Source organism: Zosterops lateralis, assembly GCF_965231275.1.
Source record: "Zosterops lateralis genome assembly, chromosome: 20".
Lineage (NCBI taxonomy): Eukaryota > Metazoa > Chordata > Aves > Passeriformes > Zosteropidae > Zosterops > Zosterops lateralis.
Genome location: NC_139780.1, coordinates 8,839,587 through 8,856,244, shown reverse-complemented (window position 1 = coordinate 8,856,244; position 16,658 = coordinate 8,839,587). Strand labels below are relative to the sequence as shown.

At 48.6% G+C, this 16,658-nt stretch overlaps 1 protein-coding gene across 1 annotated transcript; it reads left to right on the top strand.

The window, feature by feature from the left end:
• Positions 1–5,936: 5,936 nt before the first annotated feature.
• PPP1R26 (protein phosphatase 1 regulatory subunit 26) lies at positions 5,937–15,047 on the top strand. The gene is made up of 2 exons (XM_083875534.1): positions 5,937–6,020; positions 8,739–15,047. The coding sequence occupies exon 2, from the start codon at positions 8,800–8,802 to the stop codon at positions 12,745–12,747; it is 3,948 nt and encodes a 1,315-aa protein (XP_083731660.1). The 5' UTR covers positions 5,937–6,020; positions 8,739–8,799; the 3' UTR covers positions 12,748–15,047.
• Positions 15,048–16,658: the final 1,611 nt, after the last annotated feature.

Here is a 16,658-nt window from a genome sequence, read left to right as displayed (position 1 = left end):
TCTCCAAGAAGCCCAGACTACTGCTCAGGGATTCAAGGTCAGGATGAGGAAACACTTTAAGAGGACCATCAATGCCAGCAGCACCAGCCCCATCCAGGAGAAAGCACACCACGTTTTTCTTAATGCTTCTTAGGACAGGATTTGATGCCCTGCTCTGTCTCCAAAGCTCTTATGGATCTGTTGTACTCAAGGCATTTGCAGTGCCCAGTCAACATTTCTCCATCACTGACAGCTCTGCCAGGATGGGAGGGTGAATCTGACACTGCACTTAGTCCAAAATTCCCATCACTGGGCATTTGCCATGGCCCTAAAAGACCCATGAACAGCAGGAGGACCTGTGGAGTGTGAGCAGCTGCACCTTGCATGAAGTTGGGGTGCTCCTGCCCTCCACCTCTCCAGGCTGGGGCACCGGGAGGTGCTTTTGGACCACTGGGAGAGCAGAACAAAGACTGGGGGAAAAGAAATACCTCAAATAACTGTCAGCCTGTTCTCCAAGCAGTGCTCTAACCAGCCTGGAACTGCTCCTGGGAGGTGCCCTCACCCTGCAGAGCAGCGGGGAGGCTTTGGCTCTGCACGGCTGCTCTGCTGAGGGCAATTCACTCGGCACTGCTTTGCCGGAGAAAAACCCGAGTCAAAGCATTGCACAAACCCCCAGCTCAGCGTGGTTTTTTTCAGTCTGATGAAAATTCAAAACAGCGGTGATCTCTGGCTTGATCCAAAACTTATTTAAGGAAGCGTTTTAAGCACTGAACCAAACAGGAGCTGTTTGCAAATCCTTGATCAAAGCCGCTTGTGCAAAGAGCACTTGGCAACTGCAAAGGCGTCTCTGGATGAGGCTGTGCAGCCTGGCCCTGGTGGGACTGGACAGGCAGCATCCCGTGGTGGCTCCTTGGGCTCAGCCTGCTCCACAGGGACCTCAGGGACAACTCATTTCCATCGTGCTGCACTTCAGACAGAGCCTTTGAACCGCTGCCAGCTGCCCTGTTGTGAATTCACCACAGAGAGGTTTCATTTGTTTGCCGCCAAGAGAGTCCGTGGATGCTAAAAATAGAGCTCCTTGAAGGTGATCTGAAAAGCTGAAGATGCCTCTTAAAAACACCAGGTTAGAGCTAATGGGGGCTGGGACAGTGCTCAGGATGGCTCTGCTGGGAATCAGGAGCTGCTCCACAGAAGGAATCCAGCAGCCTCTGCCCCTAAAGGGGGCTGCAGGGATGCTCCCGGGTGAGCAGCAGGTCAGGAAAAGCACTCTGTAAATGCAGGACCCGGTAATTGCAGGTGGACAAGTCCACAGCTGTGCTGGGATTCCTCAGCAGAGAGTCAGAGAGGCAGTAATGAGGGCAGCTGGAGCATGTTGTGTTTTCTTTCCCTCCCCCTGCCCCATTAAAGCTCTCAGCAACTGCAGCACAAACTCAAAGCAGTTTCCTTTTGAAATATAAAGTGAGTGCAGCATCTCTGTTTCACTCTGGCTTTTCTTCATGTAGCAGGGCAGGTATCTATCCCAAGGCACATCTTTGATCCTGCCCTTTAAATAGGCCATTTTAAGGCTCACAGACCCCTTTTCATCACCAGCCACCTCAGCTCATGGCACCAAGTGCCCGTGTTTATATCCTGCCTCGTGGCTGGAATCAAAGGCTTACTCTGGGAAACTGCAAATGGTTCATTAAAAAAAAAAAAAAAAAAAAAAAAAAAAAAAAAAAAAAAAACCAAAAAAAAAAAAAAAAAAAACAACAACCACCTGGCTTTCTGTCCCTGAATGAATTCCCAGGTGTTCAGCCATGTTCCCAAGCCATGAGGTGCAGGAAATATCCGAGCACTCGTGGTGCTGGCAGGGCTTGGTGCTGAGCATCAACTTAGTTCCAAGAGCTCATCCCAAAAGAAGGAGGGAAGAGGTTGGTCACCGCTCTGACAACACCTCAGTGACCCCACAGAGACAAGAGCAGTGTGAGGAGCTGTTGCAATAGGAAGAGCTGACCTCAGGAATGCAATGTGGCCTAAAACACAAACGTGCTGCAAAACTCAGCAGGTTTGGGGCAGGAGCTGCCACCTGTGGATGCTCATTCTGCAGCCCAGGGATGAGCAGTGGCTCTGGAGGAATCCCAGCTGGTAAAACCTGGGACAAATCCAGCAGAATCCCCGTTTTGTGGCGCAGTGAGCACCACAGCACCCAGTTTGCCCTTTCTGGATAACACCCACAGGCCAGAGAGCATCCCAGAAAAGCCACACCAGCTCTGGCTTTCTCCTATTCTCGTGTTCTCCTCGAAATCCCAGGAACTGGAGACTGAGCCGATAAGAGTCTGACACCTAATGGGCACAAGCAGAACTGTGACGAGCACAGGAGCCAGCTGGAAGCGTCCTTTGGGAATACTGACAGCATTGCCTCCGAGCTAAGCCCGCGGAGATGGACAGAAAGGAGGGATTTGTGTAAAGAAAACTCTTAAAAGCCCACGCGGCTCATGTCCAGGATTGTAAACATGAAATATTTATCATTTAACCTAGATAGGAATGAGTCATACAAAACCCATTTAAAAGTTCCAGGTACAGAATATGAAAGAGGGGCTGTCAATTCATTTGATATCTTAGAGGTCTCTGCCACATGGTAGCAAGGAAAGGTTACAGTTAAAACCCTCGGCACTAAATTGTGTTTTTCACTTTGTGTTTTTATGCCAGATACACTTGGAATTAACCGGGAAAAGGGACATCTTCCTAAGCAATGAGCTGTGCCCCACAGAGACCTTCAGCTGCACTTTGTGTAATGGTCAGTGATGAATGGGAACCCCACCAGGTTTGACCTAAAAACATTAAATGCATTCTGTAACCTGCATTCTGTGTTATAATTACACTTTAATTTGCTTCATGAAGTCGGTTGGTTTGTTTCCTTAAAAAAATCTGTCAACCAGAGGTGATTTACAGCAACAATGTCTTCCAAGGCAAGGCAAGGCAAGGCACAGCTTCCAGGACTGAGCTCCACCAAAAACTGCCCTTGAACCTCCTCCTGCCTCAGGTGCTGCTTCCCTGGGCAGCATCCAGCCCTGCTAAAAGGAAGCTCAGACCATCTCTGTTCCATTCAGAGGGTAAATAGAAATATTCAATACCCAGTGCTGCTCCTGGCAGCTTTCACAGGCATCTCTCTTCCCTTTTTTTTTTTTTTTTTTTTTTTTTTTTTTTTTTTTTTTTTTGTTTGTTTGTTTTGTTTTTTTTTGGTTTTTTTTGTTTGTTTGTTTTGTTTTTTTTTTTTCCTAAATTAGATCTTTCTATTATAACTTCAAGGCCTCATGAGTCTCCTTGGCATTTATTAAATAACAACTAAACTCTTCAATTTGCCATGTTACTACATGATCCAGTTGTTCTCCATCTAATAAATCATCTGAGATCAGACTGAAGGAGCTGAACAGGGCAGGGAGATCTTGGAGCAGGGCCAGCACTGAGAGTCCTGAGGTTCAGTGTAGCCATGTGAAAAATGGACCCTAAACACTGAGGGGGAGGGAAAATCAGATTTGGCTCCATCCACCTCCTTTCTCCATTGTTTTTCCCCCCAAACACTCAATGGTCACAGCAGGATTGTGCTGCTGTAAATCAGTTTTGCCCCCAAACCCAAAGAGGTGCTTGGGAAATGCAAAACTGTCCCCAACAGAAGAAAGGGTTTGTGGAATCTGAGGTTATCAACTTCCCTCCTGCCCTAGACATGGACGTGCCCTCAGCCAGCATCAGTTGTGACCCATATTCCCAAAAACAGAAGCACAGAGCAGACATGGCTGGTGTTTTAACATAGCTCCATGTAGGAATATTAATTGGCCAGGAAGCCACAGGTTACCCGACAACAAAATCTGCCCAGTGAGTCCTTTTATTCCTGCTAATTCAGTTTTAATCTTGTCCTCTCTCTTGCTGGGAAAAAAGATAATAAAAGGCATCACCTGAGCTCTGATTTCAGGCTCTGAGGTATCCAGAGGCACCTGTAATGAGCACCTATCCCTGCAAACAGGAGCAGCAGACCCGGAGGTCGGGGGAGATGTTTCATTCTGGAAATGTGAACGGTCCCCTGCCATTCCAGCCATTCTAATGAGGGGCCCAATTAGTGACTTTGTCTCCCGTCCAGCGGGGACAGGGACCACTGCTCTCATTTCCGCCAAGATCAGGGATCAGGGAGACAAATCACCCCTAATGGCACCTCGGGGAGAGGCTCTGCTCTTCTTTCAAGTAAAAGTGGCACACAGAGCCACAAATGCCGCCTCGGCTGGGGACAGCAGAGCTCTCCAGCAGCAGCAGCCTCCCCCCTCCCAAGCAACTGCATGTGCACAAAAACATTTATCAGGCTTCTGGCCACGGCTTTGACTTTAATTTTATTTTAAAAGTGCATTCACATGTAAATTGAGTTGGCCCGGGAGGATACATGAATACAAGAGCCCTTTCTTTCCTCTGCCGCGGCGTTAGGGAGGAATATGGTGAGCGAAGCAAAGTTTCCTCACCTCCAGGCTGCAATTCTGCGGTGGAGGAAAAGCAAGTCCATTGTTTCCCCCTGCACACAGATGCTGGCTGTGCTGTTTTCAGCAGTCTCGTTCAAGCGAGCCAGATCGGAACATAAAAGGCATGTTACATATCCCAGGGACAAGAACACACAGGCAAATGTCTTATCGGCTCTGTTTTATCTGTTGTAAGAGCAAGAGATAAATTAATACGAGTTTGTAACTCTTTCTGATGGTTTGAAACGTGGTCCTGCCCCACATTCCCAGGGTCAGACCTGGTTTGGTAGTAGAGGATTCCTGGGGGAAGGGAAAAAATTAAAATGTTTAGCTGGAGATGAGGAAAGGGCACAGAAATACACGTGCTCCCCAAAACAAGAATCTCTGGGATAAAAGCAGGTGGAAATCTGTTCCTCGCCATATGTCAGCCCTGTATCTTGTGATGTGTTGCCACAGAGTGAACACAAAAATAGTGCAACACTCTCATTTCCAGCTTGGGACCCTCCTTAGCTGCTGTTCCCCACTTGACATCACCCGGGCTGAGCATCTCCCCTGTGATTTTAATGACACCCAGCCAAAGGACGCTGATTTCCTCTGCAGCATCACAGGGGAAACACAACGCACTGACAAAGTGAAAACAGGCAACTTTGCATTAAGACACCAGGGGTTTGTTAGCCAGAGACCGGGAATGGGAATGCTTGTGCGGATTTACAGCGTGAGAGCAGTGACTCACTGTGTGTGTTAGGAATGAGCAGGCTGAGCGGGTGTCTGCAAAGGGAGGATCCCACAGCTCTGGCTCTCCTCTGGGAGCACAGGGATGACAGCACAGGCTCGGCAGCGCATCCCTGGGGAAAACCCGCTTACCGACTAAACAGGGATGGATTAAGAGCACTAAAACTTTGCTGTTTCGCTGTGTGAAACCTCCAACAACCCAAGAGCTGCAGGAGCCCCAGCACAGACCGCTCCAGCTGCTGACAGCAGAGGCCTTGGCTCTCCGCACCTCAGTGCTCGTTCTGCGCCCCAAACTCCGTGCCTGGGACAGCCAAGTCTTGCATCCTGCCGGTATTTTGAGTTTCCCCCAGCCTGGCACCCCGGAGGGAGCGGATGGATCATCCCCCGGCTGTGCGCACAGTTCTGAGACAAGAGCCGAGTACAGTCTCGCTCTTTCCGCCGCTGTTTTCCCGGTCAGCGCGGGGAGCGCGGTCTGCAGCCCGGCCGTGTCCGCGGGGCTGCGGGGGGAGGCCGCGGAGCCCCTTCCCCCGGCGGCCCTTCCGTTACGATCGTTACCGGGCCCCGCCGCCCTCCCTCCCTCCCTCCGCTCCGGGCCGGCCCCGAGTCCAGCGGCCGCCGCCGCCTTTGTGCCCCGGCCCGGAGCGGTCCCTCCCCGCCTCCCGCCGGAGCCCTGCGGCGCATGCCTCCCGCTCCCCGGGGGCAGGGAAGGAAGCGCCGCCCGCCCCTGCACCAGCGCGGCGGGCAGCGGCCGAGCGGAGCCCGGCGGAGCCGCCGACAGCCCGGCCCGGGCGCCGCCGACCCCCGTTCCCCCCGTCGGCCTCCTCTCGGCAGGTGAGCGGCGGGCGGGGGGGGCGCGGCCGGGCCCCGCAGCGCCGGCGGCCGAGGGAGGCCCGGGCCCGGGTCCGGGCGGCGGAAGGCGGGAACGGGAGCCATGGCGGCGCGGGCAGGCCCGGCCGGCCGCGGGCACTGGGCGCGGCGCCCCGCGGGGGTCCCGCGGGCGGCGGCTGCGGGCGGGCCCCGAGGGTGGGGGGCTCGTTACAGCCCCTCCAAGGAGCCCCCCGAGCTGGGGGAGCCCTCCTGTCCCTCACCCGGGTGCCCCCCGGGGTGGTGTCCCTTCATGTCCCCTCACACAGCCCCTGTGGGTGTCCCCCGGATTGGTGTCCCTTCATGTCCCCTCACACAGCCCCTGTGGGTGCCCCCGGGTTGGTGTCGCTTCATGTCCCCTCACACATCCACTGTAGGTAGCCCGAGTTAGTGTCCCCTCAGGACTCTGGGTGTCCTCTCATTTCCCCTCACACAGTTACAGAGGGCACCCCCCTCCTTCTGGGTGTGTGTCCCCTCATTTCCCCTCAGACCCCGGTAGGTGTCCCCTCGTGTCCCCTCACACACCCTCAAGAGTGTGTCCCCTCATGTCTCCTCACACACCCTCAATGTGTGTCCCCTCATGTCCCCTCACACAGCCCCTCTGGGTGCCCCCTGGGTTGGTGTCCCTTCATGTCCCCTCACACACCCTCAGTGTGTGTCCTCTCGTGTCCCCTCACACCCTCAGTGTGTGTCCCCTTGTGTCCCTTCACACCCTCAGTGTGTGTCCCCTTGTGTCCCCTCACACCCTCAGTGTGTGTCCTCTCGTGTCCCCTCACACCCTCAGTGTGTGTCCCCTTGTGTCCCTTCACACCCTCAGTGTGTGTCCCCTTGTGTCCCCTCACACCCTCAGTGTGTGTCCCCTTGTGTCCCTTCACACCCTCAGTGTGTGTCCCCTTGTGTCCCCTCACACCCTCAGTGTGTGTCCCCTCATGTCTCCTCACACCCTCAGTGTGTGTCCCCTCATGTCTCCTCACACCCTGTGTGACTATCCCCTGTGTGACTGTCCCCTCACATCCCCCGTCAGGCAGCACCCAGATGTCCCCTCACGCTCTCCATGGGTGCCCTGGGACACAAAAATTCACCCCAATCCCATGGAATTCTTGCAGGACCCCCAGTCCAGCTGTGGGATAGTGAAGGCACCTGCCCCTTCCCTGAAAACTGTGGAAATAGGTTAATAGGAAAAACGTTAGGGTTTTAATTTTTAATGAAGCTGGGAGATAAAGTGTGTTAATTGCGTTGCTTCAAGGTAATGAGGTATCCTAATTTCTGTCTTTTTGATCCTTAGCTGCTTATTACGAGGAAAAATGTTTTTAATTTATATTTGCCCAAGCAAAGAGTGATGAAGAATTGTCTTCCCTGGTTGTCTGTTACCTTACTCTCAGTAAAATAAATAGAAGTTTTTAAGAGTTTAGAGTCATTAATCCTTTAAAATATTTAATGTCACTGATTAATTTGAAACCAGAACTAGAGAATAATTGACAAGTGCAAGGTCAGGGAGGTTTCAGAGGGAAAATCATGTCCCTGTACCTCGGCAGAGTCCGGTGCCACTGCAGTTGGGACTCACTGTGTTTGTGTGGAGCCTGGGCTTGGAGAGACACCCAGGTGCTGTAGTTTTTGGGAATTACTGTCACCCTTGATCCTGCCAAATGATGCTGCAGGTGAAGCCTTCAACCCTCATGGGACCATGTGGAGGTGGTGAACTCCTTGGGATGTTAACTGGAGTTTTGTGGGTGGCTTTTTCCACTCCTCCACAAACCAAAGCTTCGTTCTGTCTGTGGCTTCTACTGGAACACAAAGAACAGTTCTTAATCTTCATCCTGCTTTTGTGCACTCCCAAAGATCTGTGTTTGCCAAGAGCTTTCATCCTGCAGTGAGGCCGGATGACTGATGTCTCGGGGTTATTGCTGTAGAGTGTGTTTCAGGAAGAAATAAGTTCCCTTTCCCTCTCTCTGAGCTGCCCCCAGTCCCTCGGCTGTGTGTGTTTAATGCCAAGTCAGATCTAGTAAAAGCTGTTTTGGGATATTGTGTGAGCACTCTGCTCTCTGAGGAGGAGTTGGTTTGTGTCCCGCCATCCCAGATGATGGTCCAGGTTTCTCCACACCCACTCCTCTTGCACCAAGTGGACACAGCCAGTGCTGCTTTCATTGGAAAACTGGAAAGCTGAGCTACATGATCCTCCAAAAGGGCAGTTATGCCAAAGGAAACAATGAGCAGAGTGCTTTGCTGGGTTCTCCACTCCCACTATGAAGGAATTCCTTAAAATTGTTCCTTCTCTCCTGCCACAAAGTTTTCTGCAAAAGTATTCAGACAACCTCGGTGCAAAGGGGATTGCACACACCAGCACATTGAATATCATCACTCTGGGTCTAGGCAATGCATCATTATTTTGTAGCCCCTGCAGAAGGGACTGGAAAGCACAGGAAGAGTTTCAGAAGTGAATTACCTGAATTGGGTTATGATTTTGCCAGAAAACACTACAAACCACAAATGATGAGTGCTCTGCTTTGTCCACAATGGCAGTAGTGACTGATCTACCTGTTCAAGTGATGTTGAGGAGTAAATCCTGTGATTATCTGGCACAGCAGTTCTGGGTGTTAATAATTTACAGTTTATGTTACCAGGATTATTTCATGGAATTTCTAGAAGCCACATGCTTAACATTTTCCTTTTTTTCTTTTGTTATAGGATGGAGGAGAGACCGGTCTGAAAATCTGTTCCATGGTGGACTTTTCTGTGGCCTGCTAGAATGTTCCTTATGGATGCTCCTCCTCTGGTAGCTCTTCAGACAAAATGGGAGTCCTTTGGACCAGCCAGGAATTGTAGATACCCCGTTTGCTTCCCCGAATCCGACGGCAACGTCAGCAGGACCTCCGTGAGCGCCAAAGTTCAGATGATCATAAACAACCTGCAGAGCCAAGAGCCTGCCCTGGGTATGAACAATGAGTGTGGCTGTGTTGTGCAGAAGAAACAGAAGGGAGACAAAGGCAGCGGTGCCAGAGTCACGTCCGGCAGCACGTTGCTGCGGAAGCATCCTCAGTACACCCAGTGCGGGTGCCCTGAGGACTCTGATGGCAGCCAGGTGGAGGAGAATGTGGAGTTTGGGACTCTGCTGCTCGATTCTGACAGCGACGACTCTGTGGACCGAGGTATAGAGGAAGCCATCCAAGAGTACTTGAAAACAAAAAGCAAAAGTGCCCAGTCGTTGCCAAGGAATGCAGAGCGTTCTGAGAATGTGAGCAGAGACAAAAGGTTTAAGAGAGAATTCTCCCAGAACAAAGTGGCAAGTAACCTCCTCCCTGTGAAATTTAAAGCCGAGATGCTGTCTGAAGAGTACCTGTCTGACCACCTGGGAATTGGGAAAAGACTCCAGCCTGCTTCGCCTCAGAGCATCAGCAGCGATGACTCCTTTGAACAGAGCATACACGCTGAAATAGTGCAGTTCCTGAATGAGAAGAAGCAGCAGGAAATTAGTAAATGTGTTACTGAGGAGGATAAAAAAGATTCCCGTGTGAGATCTGTCCTGAAATGCAACAAAGAAGCAACAAGCAGAACAAACTGTGGTGCTATAAAGCGAGGTTGTAATGCACTGCTCCTGAGACACCATCCCAAGCTGCAGAAATCCAGCGCCCAGTCCAAGTGTTTGCAGTCAAAACTCCAAGCAGAGCCCAGTGATTTCAGCCAGGTGAACCAGGCATATCTAGAAATAGGCACTGCCAGCCAGCCCTGGCTCGTGGAGCAGAATGAGGGGAGTGCAGCTCACTACTGGGAGCCAAGGGAAACACTTTCCAAGGAGAGCATGCACACATCTGACTCGAGCAGTGATGATGGCATTGAAGAAGCCATTCAGCTTTACCAGCTGGAGAAAATCAGGAAAGAGGCAGGTCATGCAGCAAACTGTGTCCCTTTGCAGAGGGGGCAATTTGATCCAAAGGGTATGGCAGACATTTCTGCCAGCCTGACAATTAGTTCCACAAAAAGTGCCTCACCAGAAATCTATAAAAACCCTGTAAGCAACAAGAGAAAAGAAGTTAATTCCAAGTCAACCAGATTAGAAAGCACCAGCAATGACTTTAATAAGCTGTTTAAACCACTGAAAAAAGCCAGACATTTTGCACTTCCAGAAAACAAGATTGCTGCTTGTGAGCTCACGTTGCAGGCCTCTTGCAGAGCAGACACATCTGCAGAACTCATGTGTGCAGAAGCTATCCTGGATATTTCCAAAACAATCATGCCATCCCAAATGGGAAGTGACAACAAATCCCTCACTGCAGATTCCTTCTTTTCTCCCCAGCTTCTCTCATCCTCCCGTTGTGAAAGCGACAGCAGCCTTGTGGACAGTGATGACAGCATAGAACAAGAAATCAGGGCTTTTTTGGCTCTGAAAGCACAGTCAGAAAACCTTGGAACAAAACCTCCCAGCCTGTCACGCTCCATCCAGATGCCTTTGCCTTCTGATCCAAACAGCCTCACCGGGACCCTTGAGCCTGCTCTGCCCAAAACACTCAAATTATCCCTGACTCAGAAAAGGAGACTTAAAAGGGAAGGCAGAACAGCAAAACAAGGCGGGTCAAAACTACCTGAACATCTGGACACGGGACTTTTCCAGCCAGGTAACTATTCCAAATTCCCCATGCTCCAAGAGGAGCGTGCCCTGAGCAGCCCCACAGAACTCCAGGATGCTCAGAGTAATAAAGACCAGAGGCAGCAGCAGCTGATGTCTCCCAAATTGTCTGGCTCTGATGGCAGCAGATGTGTGGCCTTGGACTCTGTAAACCCTTTTCTGCAGGCTCAGAGTAGCACAAGAAAACCTATAAAAAACCCCACCCAAACCCCAGAGAGGGAGGGGTCGGGTGATGAGAGCAGCTCTCTGGACAGTGATGAGGACCTGGATAGTGCTATCAAGGACCTGTTACGGTCTAAAAGGAAGTTAAAGAAGAAATCCAAGGAACAGAAAGCTCAGTGCAAGAAGAAAGTCAGATTCAGTGAGACAGAAACTCAGCTGCTGGATGAGTTCAGTAGCATCCAACAAAACGAGTGGAAATGTAAAAATCCCTCACTGGTAAAAAGCTGCCTCTCAAAACCCAGAAAAGCTGTGAGGGAGAATGCAGTCAGGAACCCTCCAGACAGCATCAAACTTCCCAATGACAAGCCAGAAACCATGAAAAACCTGGAGTTTAACTTACAGCTGAAAAAAGGCAATAAACCCAAACCAGTTCCAAACCAGCGGGGGGCTAAAAATAGAAAATGTGCTTTCCCAGCTGTGTCAGATGCCAGTGACAGCAGCTCAGTGGACAGCGATGACAGCATCGAGCAAGAAATCAGGAGGTTTTTGGCAGAAAAGGCTAAGGACTCTGCAAGCAATTCAGAGATGCAAAAAGGTGATGCAAGTCTGGACCTATTTAGAGCGACCAAACAAACTGGTAATAAAGGAAGAGCAAAGCAGCAACCAGTGGAAAATGAGATTGACCCCGTGCTGGGTCAGAGTAAAAAGACTGAGGTAGCTCAGCAAACTGAGGACGTGAAGAACTCTCAGAGAACAGAAGGGAAAAGTGCAATGTTAGCTGGCAGTGGAAAATGTGCTTCCTCTGCAGAGAATGTTCCTACTACTGGTCAGTCAAAAGCTAAGCAAGGACTGGGAGGGGTCAAAGGTGGTGCTGCTGGGGAGTTACCTGGGAATGCCACAGGTAAGAGGAATGTCCGTAACACAGAGCCCCCAAAACCCAGCAGAAATGAAGGGTGTAAAGTAAGAAAAGTCATGAATGCAAAGCCCAGATCCAAAAGGAAGAATACCTTCCAACTAAAGATCTCAAGTAAATTTATTGCAGGTCTGAAATACGCCCGGGACAGGAAGAAATTGATGCTTTTGAACAAAAAGCAGAAAGCAGAGTGTTTGCTCACCCAGAGCAGTGCCTTGGGAGTGGAGGCAGCTCCCCAGGACACAGATGTACTTAACCCCTTGCCAAAAGGCGAATTCAGTGGGGAAATTACACCAGCAATAAAAGCACCCAATCCTCAGAAACTCACTGTGGGAGGGGCGAGTCCCCATGTAGCAGAAACAGGAGCTGAGTGTCTCAAAGAGGCAGCTGAGGGCTGCAGGAGGGCTGATGCTCCAGGGGATCAGTCCCACCCCAGAACTGAGGAACAGGAACAGAGCGTGGCAGCAGGAAAAGCTGATAAGGTTTGCAGAGGAACCTCCAGAGCTGAGAACACCCAGATGTGGATCAAGGAAGGAGATACTCACCAAGGCAGCCCGGCTGACTCCGCTGCGGATCCCCCACGCCCTGAGGGCAGTGTGGGAAAAGCAGATAAAGTCAGCAGAGAGTCAGCTCAGCAGAGTGCTCAGGTGGGCAGTAAGGGAGGGAATAACCAGCTGGACAAAAGGCCAGATCCAAGTTTAGCTTGCCCAAGGCAGGAATTCAATGTGACAGCAGCAGCGGTGCATAATAGTGGAGGAGCATGTGCAGATAACAGTGTGCAGATGTGCATTAAGGAAGAAAGAGTTGACAGGCAGGAAGAAATCCAGGTGTCCAGCTCCAAAATGGAAGGAAAAGTACCTGTCCTGCAGAACAGGGAAGCTGCTAGTGAAGTACACCAAGGGCAGGAATTTTTAACCAAAACCTGTGCAAAATTTACTGATCTACCTGCAGGGGACTGCCCAGGTTCCCTCTTGGAAAAAAAGGTTTCAAATATGTAAGTACTTTTTTTTTTTTTTTACACTAGCAGTCTTTTTATAAAATAACTCCGATTGTAATTACCTTGATAAAACTTGAGACAGGAAAGGAGAGGCAGTGGAAGATGCTGATACCTGTATATCATACACACACTAATGTGAAAATAATTCTATTTAACAGGGATATCACAGATAGACATACGTAGCTTTTGTAGAATTTTGTAAATTATTTAAAGTGCTCTAAGGAAATATTTTTTATAATGATTTTTAGGGCTTGCATTCCTACAGGATGCTGTAGCTACTGTAGATAAGATATTGGCTAATCAACACTTTAAATTATGAGGCCTCTAACTGTCTCTCAAAGGGAAACCTGTTTGCGCACAGAATTTATTTGGGAACCCGTTAAGAGATCCTGGGAAAACACAGCCTTGGATAGCAGTGCAGATGACCTGACAGTGGCCACATCTGAGCTGCCTCAGGACAATCCTTGGGGTGGGTTTTGCTGGGAGCTCAGTTTTCCCACCCTGAGGACTGCGGGATGAGGTCTCTGAGCAGAACTCAGTGCAGGAGCTGTGGGTGTGGAGATGCAGCCTGGAAGACACAAATGCAAATTCAGGTAAATCAAGTGGATGGCTCTGTCCTCACCTCCTGTGCAAAGGGATCTCAGCAGCTGCTCAAAGTCCTTTTGCATACCCAGAACCTCCTGCTGGCAGATGATTCTGAGCACAATTGCAGTCCAAGACAAGTGAAGGAGTGTGTCTGTTCAGACAATATGATTTCCCTGGATTTCCCTGGATTTCTGTACTGTTGGGCCTGCAGGGCTCAAACAATTCCTGTTATTCTCAGCTCTCTCATTTGATGCCCTGCAGTTACCCAGAGGTGGCTCTTGGTTTCCTGAATGAACTTTCCAGAACTGAGTGCCCTTAACTTTCCTTTTTCAGAAGTGGTTTTTAAAATGTTACATTTCTGTGAACTTTTCACTGACAATTTTGGTGCAATAAAGCAAAGCTGGGTTTGCTGTAGGAAGTCACAACACAAACGGATATTTTTTCAGCCACGGATATTTTCAGCACTGTTCTTTCTTCAGGCTCTTTCTCTGCCTCCGTTTCCAGCAGCCAGAATAAAGCAATTTTTCACTACTATCTTTTTATTTGTACTGACTTTCAGCGGGATTGAAGTAGCACATTCACATCACACACACAAAAAAAGTGCCCTCACGCTGGTTTCGCTGCAAATTCAAAAGGTATAAATTGGAGCTGTTGGCTCTTTCATTTTCATTTTTGTGTCGTGAAGTCCTTGGAGGAGTTTGTCTTCTCATCTTGTCCCTGTGAATTGATCTGGTATTCTCTTTGTCTGCTCTTCTGCAGAACTTCTCTCAGCCAAACCACCACTTAGCATCACTTTGTTTCTCAGTCACTTCAGGAGTCTTCCTCCAGGCTGGCCTTAAACTTGCAAAATGGAGCAAAAGCAGCCAAGACTGGATCCAGAATCCCACGGTGTCCCTGGTGTGATGCAGAATACGAGCAAAATACGGTGTAGCATAGAGTAGTAACTGTGGCATGTAGAGAAATAAACATCCTTGGTGTGTTTATGCTGTCGTGCAGCTACCTTTGAAACATGTTTCTAGTGCTCACTTGGCATTTCTGACTGTCCAGCCACCTTGTTGTAGCCCTGGGGTTGGTTGGCCGGGTTGTTTAAAGGTCAGTGTGTTAGCTCATCTCCATTTTGTGGTAGGATACCTTGGAAAAGTGGTTTTTCCTTAGCTCAGTGCCTGCACTCCCTCTTGACAGGTTTATCTTTTGCTCTGCCTTGATTCCGTTGCAGGGTTTGAGCCTTTTGTTTGGAATAGGTCAATAGGCTGGTATTTTAAACTAGAAGTTTTCCAAGTACCTTGCTTTAAAAGGATTAAACTGTATACTTAATTTTCCTAGAGATGTTGGAAGCACTCTGTACTGTTTGTATAAAAAGCTGAATGTTTCTCCTCAAAAGTTTTTCAGTAAATCCACATTAAGACTTGGAAGGTGTCTGGTGCCCCTGTCGCTGTGTCTGTGTCCTCAGTACCACTCGTGACCTGATTCACTCCCAGTTAAAATGCAATTCCAGTTACCTTGTGCTTTAAATAAAACCTGATTTCAAACAGCACTTTTTTTTTTTTTTTAATTGATGAACTTGATTTGTATATAGGAACTGGTGTACATTGCTGAGTTTCTAATGTTTAATAAATGGGGTTGTGCCCATGGACTGTGAAACTGGAGTGTTCCTATGGTTTGTGTCATCATCTTGCGTGAGTAATAATTTTTTGTGTTCCCTCTTCTTCCCTCCTGACTGAGGATGTCATCAATTCTTGTAACAAAAAAAAAATGAAGGAGGAGAATTTACAAACTACAAAGGGGTGGCTTTTGGGAGGTGAGAATGGTGCTTGTGGTACCAGAACCCCAAGAGTTCTCTTTCCTGGTGTTTGTGGTCAAGAAGTGGAATCTTTCCTTGTATAATTAAATGTGTATCAAGGAGCATCTCTGGAACTGGAACAGCCAGGGCTCCTGTGGCAGTGTCCTCATCCTGCCCCAGTTCTCATCACTTGTTCGGAAAACAGAAGACTGGTGGTTTGGAGCATTAAGAAATCCCTCTTACACATCACTAAAGGCTGACCAGATGAGGAATAGAAAAGATTATATTGAGTGGCAATAAATTCCCCCACGTGGTACCAAGGCTGGGACTGCAGCACAAATCTCTCAAGGCTGAATCTTCCTAAAAGCAGTTCCAAAAGCAGATTTTATTTCCTATTATAGTGCCCATGACATCCCCAGGGAGGGCACAGAGTGGGCACAGACCGCACAGCCCTCCTGGCCCTGTCACTCCAGTGCCAGCTCTGGGCAGTGTCCAGAAAACTCCTTTTCCCATTATTCCACCCTCCTGAGACACCAATTAATCCCTTTTTGCAGTAGATACATGGAACCATAAACTCAGCTCTTCTAAAACTCATAAAGGCCCTTTTTTTTTTAATAAATGCTGGTTCATGTTTTTAAAAAATGCACAATGCATATTTCTTTTTCCAGTCAGAGCACAAAACTTGGTAATTTAGATATTAAGTGATTAAACCACTTGGTGTTTTTTCTTATGGCTCTGGTCAGTTACAGATCCTGGCTGCAGTACCACAGCTCTCAGATAAACCTGAAAAGAGGTTTATTGCTCCTTTTTACCCCAGTAACTGATTCTATGTGCTTTGGGAACAATCTTCAAGGATCCTCAAGGGACACCAAGGACTCCCTTAATTTTTTATTCCCAGTTCTTTGCTGCTATTTTAGGAACACGTGTTTTGATGTGTAGCTGCTCTTTATACAAGGCATGAACACACCATCCCTGCCCCCATTTCTTCTATTCATGTAGAAGCTTTTTAATTTTTCATCCCTTCAGTTGGTGATAGTTCAGCCTCCCATAATTTTATCTGCAAACATGAAAATCTTCCTTTCAAAAAAAAGACAGAGTAGAAAGATATAGTTTCAGGTAGATCCTGTGTGGTAAAATGAGCCATTTTTAGGATGATATTTTGAATTTGTACAGGTATTTCTTTGAAAAAAAGTGTATTTGGTCTAAGCTCTGAACACTCAGATACACTGCATGCCAAACTCTTCAAGGGAACTGGCTTCAAGAATAAAATTAAAAGGGAAGAAATTGAGGCAAGAAAGAAGAGGTGGGTGTTTTCAGATGGAGTGGGAAAATATGTGACAGAATCCACTCTGTTTATATTTTTAAGAGGCAGCCTTATCCCTAAATTATGCCACCTGCAGAAAAAAATCTGTGGATAAAAATATATGTAACATTGTCACAACTATTTCTATTGATCCAGCACTTTGTTATTTTCTCATTTCAGGAGAAGAAAGGGAAGGTCTAAGAAGCTCCAGGTATTGTCTAGAGTCTAATATGAGAATCACAGC